Genomic DNA, 23,581 nt, shown 5'->3' with positions numbered 1-23,581 from the left:
GTTCAATGCATCCATATATAGGTATATTCCACCGTTCTATCGATAGAAACTAGGCGTCTATCTATTTGGCCTGCATAGCGGCATATTCATCCAATAGCTTCTTCGACTGCTCCTCAACCGTGTTCATTGCCAACCTCCACATCCGTGGTCCGACACTGATTCTTGCAACCCCAATATCGGCCAATTCCTGGACCGTCAGTCCTCCAGGGAGAAGGCTAACATTTAGCATTCCACCAAACTCTTTCGCGAGTCTCTCAACGTCTGCACGGGACAGGCCACCCCAGACAAAAACAGTGGTGGCACCAGCCTCAAGGAAAGCCTTGCCTCTCACAATGGCATCTTCCAGATCCTTGTGCAGCAGAACAGCGTCGGTGCGAGCATTGAGGACAAAATCCGGAACCCCCGCCTTGACAGCAGCAGCCATGACACGGCGGACACGGTCAACGGCAACATCAAGGGGAAAGAGCTTGCCGGTCTCATTGTCCTTATCTTCCAAGTTGCACCCTGAAGCACCTGCAGCAATGATTGATTCAATGGACTCCTCTAGGCGGGAGCCATATCCGTCTTGCATGTCCACGGAAAGGGGCTTGTTGAACTCATCTGCGACAGAGGCGATTCGACGGGCCGATGCGAGGTTGGTCTCAAGGTCAAGGTCGTCATCGCTTACTCCATGGACAGCAGCTACCGCGTAGCTTGCAGTTGCTAGAGCGGTAGAAGAAGAGTTGGCTGCCACTATGCGAGCAGAAGAAGCATCGTAAACATTGGCGAACACGAGGGGCTTCCCTGGAATATGCAGATTTCGCAGCTGGAGAGCTTTGTCGTTTGCAGAAGACATTTTCGACGGTAAGCGGCAGGTGTATGTATATATATATCGAGACACACAAACAGGCTTTAACAGGTAATTCCTTTCTGTAGTTGTGGATATTGATGTTTGTAGACGAGGTTGCCTCGGGGGGGGGGGGCGGCGGGGGGCAGTGAGATGCTGATTTATATAGCCATATCTTAACTCCGTTCGACATGTATGAAGCGGGGCAACTGACTGTCCGCCATACGGTGATAGTGAGGCATGTACTCCGCAGGCCCTTGTATTTGTAAGTGGTTACGAGAGCTCAAGAAGAATTTCCATCGGCGGATCGATCTTATGTCGTATTCTGGCGGGTTCGCGCCGCATCTCGTTAAGGCGAGCCGTTTGGCATCCGAGATGCCCGGCCCGAGTAGGCAATTCCTTCCGAGAGAGCCTATTAATCCTTCATGCAAGCTGTTGATGCTATGAGGTTGTTGATATCATCGGCCTTGCATATCCAAGATAGCCTATGCAGGCGGTGTTGGGACAAGTTGGGGATACAGCTGTGGCACTGTGTTAGTTAACTTGTGGGGATGCTTTAAGCCCACCTCAACTAGCTGGGCAGCTAGCTAACCTTATAGACGAAGGAGCAAACAGGCCGGTTACCAAGCGCGAGTCCCGTCAGTAGAACTACATAGTAGTTATTTAGATATTTGGCTAAATGAGCCAAGGTAGACCGAATATAAATTTCTGGTTCCTAGAATTCGGGTCTAGTAGTTAAGGCATGTACAGTCGACTGAAGAAGACCGCTCCTGGCGGGCGTTCAGTGGCTTCCAACGCTTCCTGGTGCTGGGTTCAGGCGCTTCGAGTACATTAACTACAGCACGCAGACAGGTGCGTCGTATAATCTGATCTCGGATGAGAAGTTCCCGTGCGGCTGGGAATGGGCCTCTTGCATATGCTAGACCCTGACCTCGTCTTTCTGATACCCGAGAAGACACAAAAATGCTATTTTTTTGTCATCCCCGGCCGTTTTTGTGCATATCCAATCTTCCAAATGACGCAAGTAAGACCCATACGCAGGGTTTTAGCTGATGAGAAGCCATCGCACCCACGGTTACCCAACAGGAAAGATACTTGAGGGCGGTTTGCTCCTTTTGTTGACGCTGGTTCCGGATACCCATGTGACCCTGGATTGTATTGGGAATGAATTTCCTCACACCCCTATTAAAGCTTCTGTTTTGTCGAATGTACTGCTTGCTCCGGGACTTTAAGCTCGGTTTTCTCATCCAGTCCACTGATGGGCGCAATATTAGCATACTTTTCATTTGGTACGCTTTCCTCATCGTGTTTCCACTCAGGAAGTACAAGATTCATCTTCTTCTGGCCAGATGGCTGAGCTTCCATAGGCAAACTGTCTGCAGATGTCGTGAATATATTGGACCCCCAATTGGGCAGGTACATCCTGGCTAAGGGTCGGATCATAGGAAAGGAAGCACATATGACGGCCAAGTTGACCTCCAGGTCGTTCCAAATCCAGAGATTATATCCAACCCCTATTAATGTGGCCGTGTATCATCAGTACATCCGTCCATAGTATAGGGAGACAAATCAGAGTAAGGCAATGGGATGGGCTTACAGGTAGAATCATACGATACGTAAAGTATCACATAGGTATACGCAAGCCGCACAACAGACGCTGCACAAGCACTGTTGAATGGGGATGTTAGTGAAATTTACTTAAGAGGGACACAGGTCACACATACACAAGTCCAAAACTCATAAGGATGATAAGAACCACCTTCTCTCGACCCGGTAGGTGCATTTTACATAGCGTTGGGATCGGAAGCATCCAGATAATAATGTCAGTGAGAACATGGGGGATTGAGCCACTGATGATGCGTGCGCCGTTATTGATACAATTCCGCCGTGTCGGGTCGTTCCAGTAATCTGATAAGGGCCTAGTAATTCAGATGTCAGAAAATACTAATGATGGTATCCGTTACCTGGGTTGAGAAGACAACTTGCCTGCAAACGAACAGTAGGGGTAGCGCAGTTGCTGGAGAAAGAGATAAACCGTAAGCTATTGCTTCTGATAGACAATTAGCAAGGGAGAAATACCAAGACCCCATGCCACCACAATGTGAAGCATAATCCAGGTACCCTGCCTAAGGGTTGTTGCAGTACTAGAAAAGAACCGCATGTACGAAACCAAAATCGAGGACTTGACCATTGTGGCAACAATCACAGACATGACCTGAGAACACCAGCTGGTCTATACATGACACCCGTTAGCAGCACTCTTCATTGAGAATGGGAATGGGAAAGTTCTTTGTGCAGACCAGACGGCACGTTACTCCCCACTCGGGTTTATTGTCCCAGATATGATAACCTAGACGTTACTGATTAGTGGCATTCAGATGATTGAACGTAGGCCAAAACAAGGCAGAAACCTTACCCCATCCGTGATAGACGCCAATAATATTGGAAACTGTGATTCCAGCCAAAAGAGGCTTTCCCATTGACAAGAAGGAGAATGTCAGTACCGAGCTATACTCCCAATAAATAGATGGACATGCGTCTCTTGCGTCATACCAGCGTGCTCAGCATGAGCCAGTCATCCCAACCGGCATTCTTCTTGATTTTAACTCGGACGTATGTTCGTAGTGCCACCACAGCAGACGAAATGGTGAAGCAACCGATGACGATAATCGTCAAATGAGGGCCTTGATGTTCAGGGTCGACATAATTTGGCTTTGGCCAGCTTGCAATAACCTTTGGAGGAGCAACCAGCATGTCTGAGGAGGTTGAAAGATGTTGTAGGAAAAGCCTCAGTCTGTTGCTGCGTAGGTTTGTTGAAAGGGACCACATTGAAGATTTTGATCATGCCAGAAAGAAGGACAAACCAGAACGGGATGGCGACAGAAGGGCTTCCAAGGCTACCAAACGCCTGTAGTAGGATTCGAGCAGCCAAATGAGCCACATGCCATTTAACTTCTGGAGATATGCGTCGTCACTGGTGAAGGCGGATGCAGCAGCCGTGCAGATGCTGTGACTGTACGTACGGAATCCAACTGTGATTTTTTTTTTTTTTTTTTTTTTAAGACGAGAAACGCGCAACTAACACTGGCGGTTCGAGAGCCGCCACGCCTCTGAAAATCATACAAACAACCCGGCAAAGCCAAGCGCCTCGGCTGGAGGCATCTCCGGCCTCCCGGGCATGGTCATGGGTGGTGAACTTCGGAGGTCGATGAATAATACGAAGCTCATCTAGATGGAGCTGCCTTGTCCAGAAAATGCGTTGCTTTAGAGTGTTCTCGCCCATCAACGTATAAAGCATATGCTCCACGTTCAAAAGAGCTACGGAGTATCGCATTCCCAAGCTTGCTCCAGCTCCGCCGGAGTTTGCTTGTCACGCCGCGGCAAGCTGATCTAGACAGAAGGTCGTGCAGCCATGTGTTAATCGTCGGACGTCTTCCCAATCTTCAGCGCTAGCGCCTTGCCAACATAAATATCTTGCATGGAGGATCCTTCTTGGTCGCCAGGCCGCTGATCGATCGCTTGGCTGGTGAGGTAACTGCAGAGTAAAATCCGCACTATCTCTCTCCCTCTCTCACGCCATCATGCTTCGTACGAAGTACTCCGTACACGGCGGTCCCAAGGAGATTGGGCGCTCGGACTCGCTGTCAGGTTGTTTTCGTATTGAAAAACCCCCTTCCTGCGTCTTAATCGAGACTGGAATTCCCCGTACTTCTGCTCCCTGTGCACATCATTCCTCCCTTTCGTCTCCTCCCATCCCCCAGAAGCTGAGCCATCCCTCGCCGTTGTTTTTGCTTCTTTTCTTCCGTTCTGTTTTCGATATCCATTATTAGTTACTAAAGAAAAGGTCCGTGCGTGAGGCGGCGTAAAAAAAGGGGGTCCACGTGGAAAAAGGAAATAATACATGGCGCCCTCCTTGGGGGGGGAGATTTTGCGAAGTGTTATGCAGTATATCAAACAATAGTCCCTCCAGCAGGGTGGCGAGAGGAGCAGGGGTTCTTTCTTATTCTTTGTCTATTCCTATATAATAAATATCGATGCTACATGGTGTGTTTGGAAGGGAGGGAGGGAGAGGGAGGGGTGGGTTCCTGGCATTCCGACCGGGGGGATCAGGGGTGGTGCAGGAGGAGTGACAGGATTGGGTAATATTATAGGGGAGAGGGAGTCAAAGTACTCCGTACGGAGTATGTTAATAATAATAATGGAGTGACTCGATACTGGAGATGGTTCCAATGCAAGGAGGGTGGCGGTGGGAAACCTATGAAGTGAGACTGGTCGAGGGAAATGGGGGTACATCATGCTCATGCAGATATGATGATCCCTTGCAGCTGTGTAGGGAGCTTCTCAGGGTCGTTTTCCCGCGAGTCCACGGCATGACTCCGGTTCAGCCAGAGTAATATATGCTGCCAACACATCAACAGCCCGGCCATTGAGGTAATTGATCATACCTGATGTCCAGGGTGTTCAAGCGCCTCCTTAGCGTGGGGATTAGGGGTCTCGGGCGTACAACTAGGCCATCCACAATCCACGCCTCATGAGCTATCAAGCGAGACGAAAAGCCTTCCCAAGTAATGTTTTGATCAGAGAAACCTTAATCGCGTCCGTGAAGTAACAAGGTGGGTGTGCCGAACGCCGATATCATTCTCTCTCCGGGCCTTTTCCATGGAAACCACTTAAGCCCTCCAGAGAGGGAGAGTTTTCATGTCGAAGGGGAGCGAGTTGAATCATATGTCACACGCTAGGCTTTCATCATCTACAGAAGAAAAGAAAAAATGCAGCGTTAGTACAATGATTAACAACACATCTCAAGCTAGATGGATTTTGCATGGACTCGAAATACTCACTTGAATAAAACTTGGAAGGATGAAGAAGAAAGAGAAGAAGGAAAACGAAATGCGAGGCTGGAAATTCGGTTTAAAAAGGTTTTTTTGTTAGTGCGACCCAATTCGGCCTGAGCACGTGACCGTGAAGCAGCCCCGGCATGTTTTTCTTCTGTTGACAGGACGGCCGTTTTTTTTTTTCACCAGGGAGTAGCTGGCCTCGCTCCAGCAATTGCTTTTTGTCTTTGAGTATAATCGATCGATTGGCCCTCTAGAAGGCGACAATGGTACCAGCACTGCGCTCTGCAGCTTGTCCGTTGCAATTGGGGAGAGTGCTTGCTCGCCGGCAGAGCTTCATCGAGATATCAAATTACTTTCGAGGCCGCGCAGCTACACGACCATCACACCTGAAATGCATCCTCCAGGGAGTTACCCGGTGTTATTCCACTGACAAAACGAACGAAGCTGCGAAGTTTCTAGGCCAATACTCTAAATCAAGTGAGAATCTGTCTCTCGATTGGTGTGAAGATGGCGATTCTGGTGCTAAGAATGTATGCTGACATGGAGACTTGTAGTTGATTTTCCACCCGCCTCTACCACCTTTAGAGATCTATATAAAGAGCAGAACAATGGGCGGCCAGTCACGATTCACGGATATATTGGCAAACGGAAGAAAATTGGCAAGAATATGACATTTGTCCGGTTGAGCGACCCTACCTTATCCCGAAGTGTCCAGATTGTGGTATCAAATCCGCACTCTCTCAACGCTTTGAAATCAATTGAGCCGAACAGCGCCGTTGTCGTTAGCGGAATTGTGAAATCAAAGGAAAGTCAGTCTCAGTTCCGTGAATCAGGCGACAAGTGTGAGCTTGACGGCGTGGAGATTGAGCTGCAAGATGTGCAATGTTTAAATGAGTTCCCAAAGGATATCATTATAACTCCGGACACAGTGTTTCCACCAAGTAAAAGGCATTTGCAGATCCGCAATGACCCTTCTCTTCGACAGACCTTGGCATTTAGGGCAAAGGCAAATGCAGCTTTGCGTCGAGCCCTGGAAGAATGTGAGCCACCATTCTTAGAGATCGAAACTCCAATCTTGTTCAAGTCTACCCCTGAGGGTGCTCGGGAGTTTTTGGTTCCTACACGGAATCAGGGGCTAGCATACGCACTGCCGCAAAGTCCGCAGCAATACAAACAGATGCTCATGGCGAGTGGCATCCCTCGATACTACCAATTTGCTCGATGCTTCCGAGACGAGGACCTGCGTGCTGATAGGCAGCCGGAGTTTACACAAGTGAGTGTGGTTTTGTTAATTATTCTTCAATAATACAAAAAAATAAAGTCAACTCACGCAATTGTCTAGCTCGATATGGAGATGTCGTTTGCCACGGCTGAAGATGTTATTACTACCACTGAAGCTTTAGTCAAGAAGCTATGGGCCTCCGTTATGCCTGAACCTCTTGGGCCGGAACCATTCCATCGCATGTCGTATTACGAAGCGATGGGTTCCTATGGTAGCGACAAGCCAGATACCCGTTTTGACATGAAACTTCACCGGGTTGAGCAATATCTACCTGCAGATTTCATAGGCAAGATCAGTTCTTTAAACTCCCCTGTTGTCGAAGCCTTCATAGTCAAAGGAAACGGCCATCCTGAGGAAACCATGAGAGTCCTGAGAAGCTTCATGAACACTCCAGAGGCCAAAGATTTCTTAGACAACCCCGATGGAGCTCCAGGGACCTTTGTCATTGATTCCTCGAAGCCAATGGGCGGTTTGTCTGCCGCAGGGTTTGAAGGTGCATGGGATCTGGAAACTCTGTTTAAATCAGAACATGGTGACTTGATATTTTTCCAATGTCGGAAAGATGAGCCTTTTAGCGGAGGTTTAACTAAAGCTGGTGAGCTACGTTTAGCCGTCCACCAGTATATGGTTGAAAAGGGGTTCCTCAGTCCTCCCGTCGGATTCGATTTTCATTGGGTTACCGGCTTCCCTCTCTTTTCCCCCTCGGTCGAGACAGAGCCAGGCCAAGGTGGCACCGCTGGGATAGCTTCAACTCATCATCCCTTCACCGCACCTCGGACAGCAGAGGATGCTGCCCTTCTATTAACAGATCCGACTAAGGCTATCGCTGATCATTACGATTTAGTCGTGAATGGCGTCGAGCTTGGCGGTGGAAGTCGTAGAATCCACTCAGCAGCAGTCCAAGAGTTCGTTCTCCGGGACATCTTAAGAGTTCCGCCTTCCCGCCTACAAAGCTTTTCTCATCTGCTAGAATGCCTCAGGGCGGGCTGTCCTCCCCATGCAGGCATTGCACTTGGCTTTGACAGACTGATCGCCGTCATGCGAGGCACTCAAAGCGTTCGCAATGTGATCGCCTTTCCAAAGGGCAATAAGGGAGAGGACCCAATGGTAAAGACTCCCAGTCCAATGACAGAGGACTCATTACAAACTTATCATTTACAACTACGCCAAGGTGGCCAAAGTTGACCTGGTTAGACCAGTTAGACGAATTTGTCAGGAGACGTTCTAGATTTCCCGCAAGGTTCATTTGCACTATGCAATTGAGCTTTAGATCCTCCTATACTACGATTAGAAGTTTTAGGCAGACACCCTGTATATTAGAGAATCCGTGTGCATGTTAGAAGCGTTTATGGTATCATAGGCGCAAAAAGAGATACGGGGACTCCATTGTCTTTTTATAAATTAGACGCATATTACGGAGTACCATTTGGCAGATCATCAATCACTGTGCTAATAATGGAAGCGATCTCAAAATTAGGTATGGGTACAAACCAGTTGTCGCACGGAATACATGACAGCGAGTTAACTAGCCCACATGCTAAAAGACAAAATACAAAATACACATCATTCACCAGACTAGGCAACACTTATAATTCATTTGGTTAGTGAAGGCTCTCCCCATCTCCCAGGCCGACCTAGGTACGGGAAATTGGAGAGATCTGATAACGAAATATTCCGCAGAGACTCCAAATGTCCAAGAAAGCTACCGTCAGCCTTTTCATTAGACAATATGGACTGCATTCTCCGGACTGCCCTTATTTTGGCCTCGTAATGATCTGGGCATGCAGGTCTGACTTCCCCGTCTCAGGGATGATAGGCATCGACCTGGCCAGGGAACCCTGCTATATTCTTCTCACTCCGCAGCGTCTCCATCCGCACCATATGCAAACAAGAGCACCATGGGGGACCTCGTCCGCTTTGGCCCAGAGTATGGAGCATATCCTGGGCCTAACTTCGTGTTCTGTCTTCCGCTGGCCACCGTGCTTCGGGCGGGAGGACGGTCCAGAGGCCCGCACCTAACTCGAAGGGGATATTTCCATGGATTAGATCCCGATAAATTTCGAGCTATCCGGGGGGCCGACCAAACTCACCGCATATCAAACCAAGTCAGCTGGCCGTCGCCGCTCTGGAGACATGCAGAAAGGCAGACAGATGGTACCACCTCGAAGCAAGCCAGCCGAAGAGAAGGAAAAGCTGAGGAAGGTGACGGCTGAAGGGGAGGATTCTCGAAGGGCAAGTTCTCCCTCTTCCACCGCATGGAAATGATGCAGACTCGTTGACTTGCAGGATGAGTTCGCTATCAAGATCCAATAAGAGGCCTCGAGAGCCTACCCTGGCGCTTGTTTAGAGGTGTATGATATGCGAGAGAAAGCGAAAAAGGAGGGAGAGACGGGTTTAACTGTAGTATCCCGGTGGAAATTGCCGGCCGCCATGCTCCATTTTGATGCCTTCGACCAACACTAACGCTGCAGCTCTCAACCACACCTTGATGACGGGACATTCCTTCGCATGCACCCATGTATTCCGCCTTTAAATAAGTGTATCCCCTAGAGGCCTGCAGGGCCTTCCAGCCTTCTCCCGCCTTTGAACTTTTGCCAGCCGTTTGTCGACTGCCCCTTTCTCTCCGTATATTATTTCGATCAGTATGCCTTGCTCCTTGATGATCTGTACTGGTGTTTGAATTCAATTGAGTGTTCCTATCACAAGTAACCCTCTTCCGCTGAGTAACTGTTAATTATACTCCGGGCCTTCACGATGGGTTTGGACCTGGAGGCCAATGGGGACGAACACCCCTTTCTTATGAATGAGACGGTCGAGCATTTTTCCTGGAAAGCCGTCACCGTCAATGTTAAGGATAGAGAAACAAAACAGCCCAAAGCTATTCTTCGCGATGCTACCGGTTATGTAAATAAAGGTGACTGACCGGCCACGGTTAACTTTGACTTGAGAAATGGGAGAATTGACTAATTAGCTAACATGGTGAGTGCTTTGCTTTAGGTGAACTGATGGTGCTCATGGGCCCGTCAGGAAGCGGGAAAACGACTCTATTGAACGTACTCGCCGGTCGAGCCAATAGTCTGCATGATGGGGTTAATGGCGAGGTTCTCGTCAATGGCCGGACAGCATCGAAAGAGACATTTAGACATTTGAGCTCTTATGTGGAGCAGGAGGATGTGCTTATCGGGTCATTGACAGTGGAGGAAACGCTGTATTTCGCAGCCCAGCTGTCACTCTCCAGGTTCGTGTATCGTTTGCGCATATATGAATTCAATGCATTGCTAATGCTGGGTAAAAAATATAGATCCATCCCAAAGAAGGATCGAATCCAGCGTATCAAATATCTGCTCAACTCCTTCGGTATCCAGAATCAGGCTAAGACCTTGATCGGTACCCCAATTCGCAAGGGAATCAGCGGTGGCCAGAAACGCCGTGTCAGTGTGGCTGCTCAATTGATTACCTGCCCTAAGATCATCTTCTTGGACGAGCCTACCAGCGGCTTAGATTCCACCGCCAGTTATGAGGTGATGTCGTTTGTGAAGGCCCTGGCCAGGAAGAACAATGTAAGTCGGCATCTGACCTTCATATATCCCAATGCGTCGTCAAGTATGCATATACTAATATTGAAACCAAATAGCTCATCGTTATTGCGAGCATTCATCAGCCGTCCACCTCAATGTTTGAATCATTTGATAAGCTTCTCATTTTGTCTGCAGGAAAGACTTGTTACTTTGGGCCTGGGAAGGACATGAAGGCATACCTTGACAAAACAGGACACCCGATGCCCGTTCAGATAAACCCGGCAGAGTTTGTGCTGGATCTTGGGTACGGATATTAGAGTGACCTGGCTGGGTGAGGGAGAATGTCGCTTGCCGCGCAGGAGTGGGAAGATTCAGAAGAGTCTTCGAATGTGAATCTCGAGATATCCAGGCTGACTACCTTGTCCGAAAAAGAAGAGAACATCACACTTTCGGCTAACCAGTTACAACATGTTAACATCGTATCAACCATCGTCACGTTGCTTCATCGGTCTTTTATTAAGGGCTGCCGTGACGTTGTTGCATACGGCATTCGAGTTGCAATGTATCTTGGCCTGGCTATCATGGAGGGTACTGTCTGGCTGCGGCTTGGGACTGGCCAGGAAAATATTCAGCCATACATTAATGCTCTGGTGGGTATCATTCTAAAACCTCACAAGAAGGAGTAGCTCGTCTGCTAACAATCTCAGTGCAGTTCTTTTGCTCCGCTTTCATGTCATTCATGGCGGTTGCATATGTGCCTTCGTTCCTTGAAGACCGCGCAACGTTCATCAAAGAGCGAGCCAATGGTCTCTATGGCGCAACTTCATTCGTGATATCCAATTTCCTCATCGGAATGCCATTTTTATGTATGAATTCAGCTCCTCCGTGGAAAGATATATATAACGTGCCGCAGCTGACCCCATTGCAGTCATGATCACGATAATATTCTCTGTTGTAGCTTACTGGCTTGTGAACTTCCGCTCGGGCGCAGACACCTTCTTCACACTGGTTATGTGGCTCTTCCTCGACCTGCTTGCCGCTGAGTCCCTTGTCGTCATGATAGCGTCTCTATTCCCTAATTTTGTGGTTGCTTTGGCCCTCACAGCCTTCACAAACGGTATCTGGATGAGCGTTGGCGGCTTTATGGTCGCCCCAGCAATCCTGAACGTGTTCTGGAGATATGTCTTCCATTATATAGACTACCAGGTATGTATTTGCTTCTGCTCCTTTCATCCCACGAACAAAGAAAAAGGTACCGAGAAGGCAGGAAAAGAAGAAAATATAGCCCAACTCGCTAACGAATTCCGACCATTAGACGTATGTATTCCAAGGGATGATGGTGAACGAGTTTTCTGGCCGTGTCTTCGACTGCGGCAAGTCGTGTCAGTGCATGTACGCCAGCGAGCTTGCGTCTCAGTGCCAGATATCAGGAAAGGGTATTCTGAACTCATTCGGATATGCCACCGACAAGCAGTCACAATGGGCAGGAATCCTCATTTCTATCACTGCAGTGTATCGGATCCTGGGATGGATCGTCCTGTACATGAAGAAGACTTGAGTGGTTGTGGCTGTTGTGTTATGCCGTGTTCTGGTTGCTACCGTGTAGTTTAACTTGATGTACTAAAGACTGGGAGGAGACCTCTTTAATGACCGGATATGGACTAAAAGAAACCAAAGGTCAAACAGTCCAGATACGAAGGATACGAATAATGGCTGATAGCTATGGGCTATGTATTTATCAACGTAATAATGATATATATTATCTTTGGACTATTATCGCATACAAAAGTATAGGAAGATCTCTCCTGTATAGTTCGCATGCGTGAAATATTATTGAATATTGGTAGGATAGAAATGGACAGATGCTGGCAAGTGCTCATCACCTTGCCCCCGATGACTCCTTTGAACACCTCGCCGTCACCCGGTGCACCCCAGAACAGGAGTCGAATGAATATGAGATATGATAGAGAGCCGAAAACCTCAACTCCGTGCACAAACGTGGATCGGACTCCAGGAAAAGTGGTATCAGTTGAGAATGAAATAATTATTGTCCGAAAGTTTTTACCCGCCAGAAACCCCCGAAAGTTTGAAAAAGCTCTGCTCAAATCGGGAGAACATGGTGATAGATTGGGAAGGAATAGCTTCTCTTGCGACGGGCTTGTAGCGTTCGCCGTCTTGTTTGATGGTCACCGATGAAGGCCGATGGCCAATGGGAAGCACAGTGACTATGCAAGAACCCGCGGGATATGCATTGTCGAGAAAGGCGAGATAGTGTTGGTTCGTTATATCCCGCTGGCCGTTTCGGCGACGGCAAATCCTGCAACGAAGAAAAAGGCATGGGAGGAGAAAACGAAAAAAAAAAAAAGAAAGAAAGAAAGAAAGAAGAAAAATAAAAAGCAAGGGATACCTGTGCGCCCTGCAGGCATTAATTAAATAAATGAGTGAGGAAGGAGGGTAGCGGGAGATATTTTTCTTTATATGTTGGAATATAATAAGGAGAAGGGCCATGCTTGCCAGTCTGAAAACAAAAAAAAACCAGGCAGAGCTTCGTTGGTTTATGTTTGAAATGAGGCTGAAGTTGAAGCCTACTCAACCGGAATATCACCTAGCCATATATCATTATTGACAATGGTAGCAATATCAGGACCAGCGTCTTCGACAGTCGAATAAGATGGTGGTCGGACGCCAATATCAAGCACCTCCCTTGCAACCATCTTTATATGCCGCATTACCAGTCTGGATATCGACCATGTCGGACCCAAGGCCTTAAGCTCCCCTATAAGCAGCGCAATACGATCCCGGCGAGGTTCCAGCGTATCCGACGCGCGAATGGAGCATGCGCAGAGCTGCACAAGTGCACTCAGCACCATGCCGCAAATGAAGAAAGGCGAATGCTTTATGCTTGGTGACCTCAGGGCTGCAAGGTTTGCCAGGCCATTGGCAGCCTTGATCGACTTGATAGCATGGGTTAGGTTGGAGGAAGAGTTCGTTCTGAGCAACCGTATCCAGCGTCTGGCACAGGGAATGCTCGACATGGCTACAGGGGTGGACAACAAGTTCGACTGAGGAGTATGCAAGTATATCGATGCGCAGTGAATTATCATGAAGGCACGGAACATAACTTGGTCCACTTGGTCGTCTACTGCAAGAATATCGCGCCTCGAAGGTGGGAGATGATGGAACCAACTGCCAATACTTGCATCTATAGACTCTATCTGGTCATATTCAGGGTCTTCTGGAGCATAGGTGAGGTCGAGAGTACGTTTCAATACTCTCGACGCCTCGATTGCATGGCAATAGGACGAGTACTCGTTGCTCCCGTCTTCGTCCTCGAAGATTCTGTCATAGAATTGAGCGGCAGTGGGTGATTCGGTCAGGTATATGCCGGCTGAATAGCTGAGGTCATCACATGGGAGGGGAACATCCATGATGACGCTGCTTGAAATTTGGCAAGGGGTCTGGTCGAACCCGGAAAACATCGCATCAATCATATACACCTCCCACCACGTCCGTCTTATGTTTTCACACAGGACAGCATCTTCGCCTACAACACTAGGGGCAAACGTTCTCATGTTCATCCCCAACTTCATTGCTAGACCTGCTGCCTCTGTGAAGGCTTTGACTCCCTCTGCTCGCTCATTACGTCCATGCAAGGTGATGGAAAGTAGCAGCAGAGACTGGACTTTATAGCAAGATACCTCACTTTTCGCAATCGACGAGATGACGGCCGGCCTGTATGCATCCGGGGATACGCCGGAAACAAAATGTGCGCCTATGAACTTGAGGGTAGCTTCCAGGCAGGTGGGAAGTGGATACAGGCGAGACAAGAAGTGCGCGGGCGGTAGTATAGGATGAGAGTCGTGAAAGTACGCATAGTAGAAATCGAAAAGGTACGAGTCCCCTTGTAAGTCCGTGACGCCATACTGGCTCCCTCCCGCCAGCCCCGGAGCAGCCGCTGCAGTCGCAACGGGTTTATCCACGCATATTGGGGTCTGGTTATAGAGGCCATTATGGTTGCTGTTGTTGCCGTTGCTGCTGCTATGAGTGTTATTGCTATGATGATCTGTCGTCTGCCAGGTGGGAACTGAGCTGCTCTGGTCTGAGGAGAAATCCTCCGCCGCCGAAACAGTGCCTGGAAGAGGTGTGCTGACGAAAGAGAAGGTCGAGAGTTGCGGCGTCAACTGTAAGGTGGCCGGGGCGGTATATTCGGAAGAGGGGGTCAACAGTGGCACAGGAGTATATGATACTGCATACTGGTTTCTAGAACCTGGTTTATATCCTCGACGAGAAGGGGTGTAGTGACATCCAAGCTGGCCTTTGCGGCACCGTCCACATATTGGCATCACACCGTCGCATTTGAGATGCTTCCTCCGACATGCCAGACACGCTAGCGAGGAGGGCTTCTCCCCGGATCGATTAGTAGTAGCGAAGGACATGACGGCGCATTCTGTGAAGCATAATAATAGGGACGATAATGGTCAGTAAGCACAGTAACAATTATCAACAACTGGCGAGGGTGGTCAGATTTGCTCTGGTTGTAGTCGGTGATTGTCACCACAGAGAGACGGAGCGAAAAAGCCGGACCAGAGCTGCCATGGGTTGAGCGACAAACTCCTCCAGCATCACGTACTCTCGATGCTCATTTGCGACAGTGAGCTGATCTCGAAAAGAAGAGAGGAAGACGAAGGAGAAATTGAGGTCGAAGTCTCGAAGATCGTTTTTTGCCCCCTTGCCAGCGTTAGTTATGTAAGCACTCAGCCTCAGGCCACAAGGAGCAAGACAGGTAATCTAGATAAGCACACAAGTGCAAGCCGTAAGAAGGTACGCTCGGATGGGTTATGACATCTACAGAGGAGCTAGACGAGATCTGGCCACTGGTATGCATAGAGGCTATGCAACCTTCTCTGGGCCGGCCAGCAACTGCGGTTGGTGGAACAGCTGGGAGGAGACGTCATACATGGTGAGAGCTTCGACGTCAAATAGATTAATAAGATGCAGCGAGTTAGAAGAGACCAACTGGGGGAGAGCGCGGAGGGAAGTCGCAGGAGCATATAAAGGACCATGAGCCTGCCGCACTTCCGTCCGCCTGCTGACTAGTACCAGAATCGTGATCTATTACATTTTGGAGACACTTTGTACTGTACATAGCCATGTCTGCCATCCAGGGAAAATGCCACTGCGGCGCTGTTGAATACACCGCCAAGCTTGGAGACAAATCTCATATCCTCTGGTACGGCCTCTCCCACCGTCATCGTCTTATGCTGGCCTTGCAAAGTATCGTAGACTAACAGACCCAGCCACTGTGATGCCTGCAAGCGTATCAACGGTAGTGACTTCACTCTCAACCAAGTCATTCCCAAGGCAGACCTTGAAATAAAGAAGGGTGACTTAACTAAGTACACCTACAAGGGTGATTCAGGTGTGATTGCTGGCTCCTTTATATCTGGTAGCCCAACTTGATATTGACTAGCAAGGCAACCCCGTGCACTGCTGCTTCTGCCCCACCTGCTCCACCCACATCTATCACCATCAGACTGCGTTGGGCGACGACAAGTACATCCTCCGCACGGCGTCGTTGGAAGGCAACAAGGAGTGGCCGGCCTCAGTTGAGATATACTGCAAGGACAGAGCAAAATGGCAGCCAGATGTTGCGCCAAAGGTATGCCAGGCCGGTCCAGAGTAGGTCTATTCTGTCATGTTGGCGTCAAAAGAGAAGATGTAGCAAAGTTGGAAAGTATATGGGATGAAAAAGTCTCTTTGTATAAGTCGTAAAGTCGTAATTCGTGAAGTCAAGCCAAAGTTGTAGTATCAGAAGCATCACTCTCTATCCATGGTTTCACCACTCCAAGATTTCCTCTATCCGGAGCTGACAGGGGGGATAATGGCCACCTCGTCATTGCACTCGATCATCCTCGTCTTGTCCTTTGCAGTCTCAACGTCAAGTTCTTCCCCATCCACATACTGAAGGCGAACGCTGACGGCACAGCTAGATAAGATCTTCTCCTTCATTCCTGGATACCGTGATTCGAGGAGATCATATAGCCGACACAACGGGTAGGGTGCGGGGAAGGTCTCGGTATTCTTCTTTGTATATGAAGAAGCATTTGCAAAGTAATGAAGTTGAAATGTTCCTGTAAAGCAAGTCGGGATATCTGTAGTGGCCATGAGTAAGATAATGAGTGTCAGTTTGCTTTTCGTCGGTTTTAATTGATATTTGCCTGCCTTTATCCTCCTTTTATGGCTGTTGCTAGAATTATCTCCAGTTTCGTATTTCTTTGGCGTTTTTATGCTAAAGCCGAGATAGGATGACTAACAAGGTTTTTATTAAGGTTGGCCAGTGAAAAAGCAGTATCAAATGGACATCAAATTCTAGAGAATGTGTTATTATTTACGATGTTCAGCTGTCAAATTGACCAACATCAATACCGTTAAATGCGACAGCAGCTTGTCTCAAGCGAGACTCTTCAGTCCAGCAACAATATCATCCTTCAAATCTTGCCAATTCTCTAATCCAACACTAACTCTGAGCAGCTCCCTCTCAACGGACGCGTCGCTCATGGCACGCCATTCGATGAGCGACTCTACACCGCCGAGACTGGTAGCATGGTGGAAAAAGTGCAGCTTGGATGGTAAGGCACGCGCAATCCTTTCTTCCTTCATCATTATGGAGAAAACAGGCCCATACCCATTAGGCATCTGTTTTGACAGCCACTCCATATCCTCTCTCTGCAAACTAGAATGGTTGATTTTGGCCACCGTCTTCTGGACAAGGCTGGCTTCCTCATTTGTGACGGTGGCAGTTGTCTCGGGAGCCCTGGGTTTGCCCTTGTGAAGGGCTGCGTCAAGCCAAGCCACGAGGTTAGTGGCATTCTGGCTCAGACGCTGTACACGAATCTCCAATGTTCTCAGACTTCGGGTACCAAGCCACGACTCCAAGTTTCCCATGACACTTCCGATGTATTGTCGGTCATCGGCAAGAGATAAATACCAGTCCTTTCGCTGGGTGACCAAGACACCACATAGCATGTCACTGTGGCCTCCTAGGTACTTGGTTCCTGAGTGCATGATCATATCCGCACCCCATTTGAATGGATCCTGGAGACCGGGGGGTCCAAACGTGCTATCGACAAGAACGTATGCTCCTCGGGAATGGGCCTTTTTCGCATAGCTTTCTATGCAGAAGGAAGTTCCATGTGGATTTAATGGTGACTCAAGGAGGATTACATCACCCTTCTCCAGCTGCTCGGCAGGACAATCAAGATCTATCTTTTTCATGCCTGTGAGACGAGATAAAATGCGCATGACGCCATGGCTTCCATGATATCCCTGTCCGACGGAGACATGGCGAGGGTTGAAGAAGACAAGCGCAGCATGGAGAGCCGAGAGACCGGACGAATAGGATAGACAGTGGCCGTTGACGAGCTGTGAGAGAATGGTCTCAAAGCGGGTGCTGCTTGGTGCACCACAGCGGGAATAGACGTAGCTATTTGTCCCTTCATGCCCGCCCTGCGATATTGTTTAGAATCATTATACTGAAAGCCGCACTTAACTTGGAAGTACCTACATGAGCTTCAGACTCCGGAACTAACTCGTCTGGGTTCTCGGTGTATCTAAAGGTCGTCGACAGATGGATTGGAGGGGACACATCTGTCACATTGTTCATAATGTCATCAGCATGGAGAGCGACTGTTGACCGGCCTCTGTCCTTCAGGTCCATCTTTGCGAAACTCTTTTCAACCTGTTCTGCCATGATGATATCCCTAGTCGATTGTCGACTCCGTCCTGACGAATGGATTTATATACCGGGCAACACCGACTCAGCAGTAACGAATTATTAGGTAGGTAAGGTACCTCTAATTAACATGGAAAGGCGGGGTCCTTTTTTGCCGCGGGCGGGCGATTTCCGGCCGACGCGCCGATGCCGAGGCTTGGCATGGAACCTTGGAAGACGCGAGGTCACGTGGTTAATTTACAGCCGGGAAATGAAAACGAGATGGAAGAAAAAGAAAAGGACTTTGTATATCCAGCTGTATACAACGATCTAAAGCGCTAGTGGAACGGCCTGCCATGTCAATAGATAAGCCAGCAGACAGATTAAGCAAGGAAAGCGACTAGGGAAGAAGATAGAGAAGGATAAAAAGAGGCAGCCAAGAAGAGAAGAAGGGTGGAGTACAGCGAAGGAAAGATGGGAAAGCAGGTACACATGCCTTCAAATTGATATGGATGATGAAAGAAAAGAGACATCGTCGAGCCTCGTGTCGACATGAGTGATGGATGAACAAGGAAAAAAAAAAGGGTGAGTGAGCCCGCTGATAAGAATATGACGAAGACAGGAGAAGAAGATGGAGTGACGAGCGGAAGATGAAAAAAAGACAAAGGAGAGGTGAAAAGACAGCCCGCTAAACGCCAAAAGCGCCGTACATAGTGGTGGAAATGCCAGGATCGACGATTATTTCCGCAGTGAGCCCATTCTAGATGGTTCTTTCACTGACCCAGGCACAGCCGATTGGAAACTATACCGATCTATCAAGCAAGTTAGCAATTCTGTTCACTACCGCGTGCATAGTGGTGTGGTAGGTTGTCTTACCATTCTCCGAGTCAAAGCCAATAGTGATATCGTCGTGCTCACCTGGATACTCCGGCATATCAAGGCAGACGAAATCAGCAGACTCGTCATCGCTATTCTTGGGCAGCGCAAACTTGGCATCGATAATTTTAATGCCGTATTTTCCAGAGCGGTTGAAACTTTCAAAGTTATCTGTGCTTTTAAGGACGAAATTCATGCTTCGACCGTGGCTGAAGCCTGCTAGGAAAGCAACTAGTTGGACGTTCTTTTCCTGTTGAATGATTTGGAGACGAGCCCTGGAGGCTTCCCATTTCTTGTAGATGGGAACTACCATGCGTCGACGGGCGATAGCGAACATGGAAGCGTAGCTAGAGGATAACTCTCGTTAGTAAAATGAGAATATTTGGCAGAATTGAAGAAGAGGCTAATTACCCGTCAAACAATACTTTGAATCCTGTGATGCCTTGCTGGAAATGATGCATATCTATAAACGTGAGTTAGTAAGACTTCCTAATTAAAGATGGGGAACGGAGGAACATTTACTGACCCTGCAGCGTCGCGAAGTTATACTTCCTGATAATGGGTTGCGTTTTTGAAACTGTGAGCAACTCCTTCATCTGCGCTGGCACTTCCTTTGGCACCATATTCTCGGCTACAGCTACGCTCAAGTCGTCCTGTGGTGGCCTAATCACGCTCAGCGTGGTAGGAACATTAATATCAAGGCTTATCTTCAAATCACCGGGCCCAATGTTGATCCTATCGGTGACTGAGCCCCAGCTCGAGCTGATGAAGACACGCAATTTCTCCGAGAGGACGGTACTTGGCACGCTGTGTTTATGATCTGGCCTCTCGTTGATGACTGAGGCATTGCCTTTATCGAATTTGAGAAATGTCTTGCGGGAGTTAAGGGTATTACCCGAATTGCCCAGGGGGTCAACGCCTTGTATCATTGTGAAGGACTGGATAGCGAGGTCTGGAGATTTGGATTCTGACTCCGAGGGCGTGATGCCTATGAGGAGGGAGTGCAGACTTGCGCGAAGTTCTGTGTCCTGGAAGGTAAGAAGCATAGAGTGTTCGACCCCATTCTCAAAATGCTTGAGCATCATTGCTGGTGCGCCATCATCACCGCGTAAATAACCAAACACAATGGGGGCGCCGTTGCCCAGGGTATGTGAGACGCTACTGAGGGTCTTTACTTTGGGGCTAGTGACGGCGAAGAAGCGGAAACCACGGTGAGATTCACGAGTGCCCGTCCCTTCGGTGATTTTGGTAGACTTTTCGAATAGCTGTATCCTGCAGCGTTGGGTGGGTTCGGAAGGGAATGACTTGTTGGGAGAGCTTTCGGTATACTGGAATTCATTCAAAATGTCTGCAAACACCAACCTTTCGCCAGCGGCAGGCTGCATGTCCGCTTGCACTTTGCGGGTGTATTCAACGATCTTCCAGAGCATTTTAAAGTCTGCATCCTGGAACTTGATGTCCAGCTCGAATCCGCGAGGGAGACGGAGAGTGAGAGAATGGAGGCGGACCTGCCAATCTATGTCGGCCCAAGTGGGACCCTGCTTCTTGTCGGATTGGATGGTCAGGTTGACGAGCTCGTTCTGGCTAGTGAGGGTGGCAATTACGTTCCAGTCTGATCTGTCACGGGTGATGGAGAGCATGCATGGAATGGCATACTGCTCGGTGTCATCGTCCGAGGAGCCCAGGCAAACTTCGACGAACATTCGACCGTAGCAGAAGTGGCGGTTGGTGTCGCTGATTGGCATTGTCTCGGCAATGTCGGGCTTCTTGGACGAATGGTCGATGAGCATAGACTTGGAGCCGGAGCCAGACAGCACAGATGATATACCGGGGGCGAAGAAGGGATAGCGGATCCAGATGGAGGTGTCGATGTTCTGGGAGAGAGCAGGAAGCTGGCCAGCTGAGGAAGACGAAGGGATGATGTTATTACGCTGCATGGACATGGAAAGGGCACGTAGATGGCTGATGATGGCCAGGTGGATGCTGAGGTGGCTTGCCAGGGTATCGTTACCCATTGACTGCACCATGGATAGCACGGCCTCAGGCTTCATCCTGCCAAATTGGCCGAGCTCGGGGTGCTGGGGCACGAGATGCTGGTTAATCCACCATGCCTTAGCCAGATTGATGATGGCCTGCTGCGATTGCTCGGTAACGGGCGATTGTCTTCCATTGGCCGAGTTGGGCCCAGGAGGGTGAGGAGGACGGGCGCGCATAAAGGTCTCGAGCTCAGCTCTGCCTTTAATGAACCACCAGACGCTGGCACGCACCCACTCCGAGAGGGAGGTCTCCATAATGGGTTTGACACTTTCGGCAGCACGAGAGAAAAGAGAGGTGTAGCGGTCGACATAGGCCGAGAATTCGGCCAGGGCAGCGTCTCCAACCATGTTAGCCACGTTCTTGAGTTTTCCTGAGGAGCCAGAGGAGGTCTTGGAGTGGTGGCCCATGTAAGCTGGCTTGTCAGGTTGTAGCCTGTTCGATTGCTGCTGCTGCTGCTGCTGTAGGGGTTGGGGATCATTGTACGCAGTCTGTCTGGATTCTGTTCTAGCATAAGGCGGTGGAGAGGAAGCAGGCGGTTTGGCAACCTTGGTATGAGCCGGGTTCGACGGAACAGCAGCAGGAGGAAAGTAACCATCAGGGCCCTGTCGCAACCGTTGCTTCTTGTTCTCCTCTGGCAGAGCGGCCATGACGCTGCCCCAGAAAGACAGTCCAGACTTGCCAGCTTGGGCTGGCTCCTGTGGGCTGCCTCTGTCGTCTCTGCTCTCCTGGGGTTCGTCTCTGACTTGCCTGCCATGATCTCTATCTCTGTCTCTGTCACTGTACTCTCTGCCGTAGTCTCTAACATGATCATTGTTGTCCCTGTAGTCTCTGGGGTAGTCTCTTGAGGCCACCTTCTCAGGAGAATGCTGGTGGTGGTGGTGATCCTGCTCGGCCGCGGCCTGCTCCCTGGCACGCTGCAGCGCAAGACCCTCCTCATCCCTCATCTTGGCCCGTATCCTCTCCGCAAACGAGCTCTCCTCACTGGTATCTCTCCATGACAGCCGGGACCCTCTAGGCTGCTGGCTGATGGACAAGAGAAAGTCCGAGTTCTGCGCATTGCGTAATTCCGGCGACGGCTGCAGCTGGCTCTCCTTGCTTGGGGCGCTGCTCTTCTTCTCCCCGTCTGGGCCTGAGACGGCAAAGGAAGGCAGTGTCGGCTCCCTGTTATCAAGGTAGCGAGCCTGGGAGTCTGAAGCGTCCGAGGACGAGCCGCCGTCTGCGCCATCCGTGAGCTGGGAGGCGGACGAATTGGAGCGTGCACGATAAAGCGATATCTCCATCGTCGGGGCCTCTGCCTCCTCGCCTCCCTCGCCCATGACCGAGGGCGGCCGGTCACAGAACCTCACCCGGAGGCTCTCGCAGCGCCGTCTCCTCTTCTTCAGGCCTCCTGGACCTGCCACCGCAGTGCTCCCATTGTTGTTTTTGTTGTTCTGGTTGTGGCTGTTAGTCCGGGTGACGTTGACGTCTACTGCGGCCGTGGGGGACTGAGCAGCACCAGCCCAGCGTTGCGAGACAGAGACATCGATCTTGGGCGGAAGCCTTGCTGCCGGGAATGGCTGCTGCTGCTGCTGCTGCTGCTGCTGCTGCTGCTGCTGTACGGGAGGGCGCGAGGAGGCTAGGAAGTCGTCTATCTGCTGGTCCCTGGTGGACTGCTTGGTCTCCTTTTCGCGGGAGAAGAGCTTGCCGCGCCACTTGCGGGCGACCTTGGTCTCTGCGGCCGTCAGGCTGCTCGTCTCGGGGGAGTTGAACATGATTCCTTCATGCGGTTATCCAGTCGTCTGCCGTCCGTCGTCGTCGTCCTCGTCGTCGTCGTCCTCGTCGTCAAGCTGGCTGCCGTCCAGGGGGCGATCTATGTCTGCGGCCCTGGCGAGTCGAACCGCCAGCACAGCCAGCGAATGTCCAGTCCCTCGTCACTGTCGGCCGTCACTGCTCGCTTCCGGCCTCTGTCTGCTCGTCTGCTCGTCCGGCTCGGCTGCGTCTCGTCGTCGGCTGCGTCTGCGTGTCTTGTTTCTGCTGCTGCTGCGTCTGCTGCGTCTGCCCTAGAGGTTTCGGGCTCACGTGCTTTTTTTGCTGCAGATGAAACGCCCAAGGGGCAAAGCTGGAGGCGCCGGGGAAGCCAGGCGGACGCAGCTGTCGGTGCAGAGACGAGTTTATAGCTAGACTAGACGTCGAGGCGTAGTAGTCATAATAATAATAATACTTCTTATGTAGCTGGCTATGGAGCGGCCGCTGGCGTGTCACCGGGTGTTGGGATGCAGCAGCGCAGCCAAGGGCCTCGATGCCCTGTTTAAATACAGAGCCGTGGACGAGACATCCAGTCCGCCGTGTTTGATCTGTCTTGTTTACTGCCTGCTCTCATTCCACGTTAATTAGAATCCTGTGGTCCGTCAGCGAGGGAAACGAGGCTTTGCCTGCGCCACCTTCGAACTCGCTCGCTCGCTCGTTATATTAATAGCTCTAAGCAACCAACGCTGCTCCAACAACAACAACAAC

General features: G+C 49.9%; 11 protein-coding genes across 13 annotated transcripts; 4 read left to right on the top strand and 7 right to left on the bottom strand.

The window, feature by feature from the left end:
* Positions 1-61: 61 nt before the first annotated feature.
* TERG_06897 (uncharacterized protein) lies at positions 62-835 on the bottom strand (the record flags this gene model as incomplete). The annotated part of the gene is made up of 1 exon (XM_003232859.1): positions 62-835. The coding sequence occupies one exon, from the start codon at positions 833-835 to the stop codon at positions 62-64; it is 774 nt and encodes a 257-aa protein (XP_003232907.1).
* A 1,176-nt stretch (positions 836-2,011) lies between these two features.
* Positions 2,012-3,840, bottom strand: TERG_06896 (uncharacterized protein; the record flags this gene model as incomplete). The annotated part of the gene is made up of 8 exons (XM_047748684.1): positions 3,380-3,840; positions 3,243-3,297; positions 3,127-3,176; positions 2,886-3,059; positions 2,821-2,843; positions 2,551-2,745; positions 2,424-2,494; positions 2,012-2,340 (listed from the first exon to the last, which is right to left on the bottom strand). Exons 1-8 carry the CDS (start codon positions 3,653-3,655, stop codon positions 2,012-2,014), a joined length of 1,173 nt encoding a protein of 390 aa, XP_047604672.1. The 5' UTR covers positions 3,656-3,840.
* Positions 3,841-4,005: 165 nt separating this feature from the next.
* Positions 4,006-4,868, bottom strand: TERG_12476 (uncharacterized protein). Its single transcript, XM_047751427.1, has one exon. It carries the CDS (start codon positions 4,727-4,729, stop codon positions 4,406-4,408), a length of 324 nt encoding a protein of 107 aa, XP_047607075.1. The 5' UTR covers positions 4,730-4,868; the 3' UTR covers positions 4,006-4,405.
* Positions 4,869-5,845: 977 nt separating this feature from the next.
* Positions 5,846-8,822, top strand: TERG_06893 (uncharacterized protein). Of its 2 annotated transcripts, XM_047750293.1 has the most exons (2): positions 5,846-6,141; positions 6,219-8,822. In XM_047750293.1, exon 2 carries the CDS (start codon positions 7,013-7,015, stop codon positions 8,129-8,131), a length of 1,119 nt encoding a protein of 372 aa, XP_047607074.1. In that variant the 5' UTR covers positions 5,846-6,141; positions 6,219-7,012; the 3' UTR covers positions 8,132-8,822. The 2 variants fall into 2 exon arrangements, with proteins under 2 accessions (XP_047607074.1, XP_047604671.1); XM_047748683.1 differs by having other exon boundaries at positions 5,846-8,822.
* An 878-nt stretch (positions 8,823-9,700) lies between these two features.
* Positions 9,701-10,781, top strand: TERG_12475 (uncharacterized protein; the record flags this gene model as incomplete). The annotated part of the gene is made up of 4 exons (XM_047751426.1): positions 9,701-9,860; positions 9,944-10,184; positions 10,248-10,506; positions 10,581-10,781. 4 exons carry the CDS (start codon positions 9,701-9,703, stop codon positions 10,779-10,781), a joined length of 861 nt encoding a protein of 286 aa, XP_047607073.1.
* Positions 10,782-10,805: 24 nt separating this feature from the next.
* Positions 10,806-12,022, top strand: TERG_12474 (uncharacterized protein; the record flags this gene model as incomplete). The annotated part of the gene is made up of 4 exons (XM_047751425.1): positions 10,806-11,114; positions 11,177-11,330; positions 11,393-11,670; positions 11,780-12,022. 4 exons carry the CDS (start codon positions 10,806-10,808, stop codon positions 12,020-12,022), a joined length of 984 nt encoding a protein of 327 aa, XP_047607072.1.
* A 1,027-nt stretch (positions 12,023-13,049) lies between these two features.
* Positions 13,050-14,900, bottom strand: TERG_06891 (uncharacterized protein; the record flags this gene model as incomplete). The annotated part of the gene is made up of 1 exon (XM_003232853.1): positions 13,050-14,900. One exon carries the CDS (start codon positions 14,898-14,900, stop codon positions 13,050-13,052), a length of 1,851 nt encoding a protein of 616 aa, XP_003232901.1.
* Positions 14,901-15,614: 714 nt separating this feature from the next.
* On the top strand, positions 15,615-16,147 carry TERG_06890 (uncharacterized protein; the record flags this gene model as incomplete). The annotated part of the gene is made up of 3 exons (XM_003232852.1): positions 15,615-15,694; positions 15,762-15,883; positions 15,939-16,147. 3 exons carry the CDS (start codon positions 15,615-15,617, stop codon positions 16,145-16,147), a joined length of 411 nt encoding a protein of 136 aa, XP_003232900.1.
* Positions 16,148-16,320: 173 nt separating this feature from the next.
* On the bottom strand, positions 16,321-16,629 carry TERG_06889 (uncharacterized protein; the record flags this gene model as incomplete). Its single annotated transcript, XM_003232851.1, has 1 exon — positions 16,321-16,629. One exon carries the CDS (start codon positions 16,627-16,629, stop codon positions 16,321-16,323), a length of 309 nt encoding a protein of 102 aa, XP_003232899.1.
* Positions 16,630-16,914: 285 nt separating this feature from the next.
* Positions 16,915-18,214, bottom strand: TERG_06888 (uncharacterized protein; the record flags this gene model as incomplete). Its single annotated transcript, XM_003232850.1, has 2 exons — positions 16,915-17,970; positions 18,029-18,214. 2 exons carry the CDS (start codon positions 18,212-18,214, stop codon positions 16,915-16,917), a joined length of 1,242 nt encoding a protein of 413 aa, XP_003232898.1.
* Positions 18,215-18,383: 169 nt separating this feature from the next.
* TERG_06887 (uncharacterized protein) lies at positions 18,384-22,839 on the bottom strand (the record flags this gene model as incomplete). 2 transcript variants are annotated; one of them, XM_047748682.1, is made up of 3 exons in its annotated part: positions 18,384-19,398; positions 19,463-19,514; positions 19,578-22,839. In XM_047748682.1, 3 exons carry the CDS (start codon positions 22,837-22,839, stop codon positions 18,978-18,980), a joined length of 3,735 nt encoding a protein of 1,244 aa, XP_047604670.1. In that variant the 3' UTR covers positions 18,384-18,977. The 2 variants fall into 2 exon arrangements, with proteins under 2 accessions (XP_047604670.1, XP_047607071.1); XM_047750292.1 differs by having other exon boundaries at positions 18,384-19,514.
* Between the last annotated feature and the right edge of the window lie 742 nt (positions 22,840-23,581).

This window comes from Trichophyton rubrum (assembly GCF_000151425.1).
Source record: "Trichophyton rubrum CBS 118892 genomic scaffold supercont2.8, whole genome shotgun sequence".
Classification (NCBI taxonomy): Eukaryota; Fungi; Ascomycota; class Eurotiomycetes; order Onygenales; family Arthrodermataceae; genus Trichophyton; species Trichophyton rubrum.
Note: the sequence above shows the minus strand (reverse complement) of the source record. Positions and strands in the feature narration are given on the sequence as shown.

Excerpts from the sequence above, each read along its gene's own strand:
- TERG_12476 (XM_047751427.1), bottom strand. The coding sequence starts at position 4,729 with ATGTATTATTTCCTTTTTCCACGTGGACCCCCTTTTTTTACGCCGCCT.
- TERG_06893 (XM_047750293.1), top strand. The coding sequence starts at position 7,013 with ATGGAGATGTCGTTTGCCACGGCTGAAGATGTTATTACTACCACTGAA.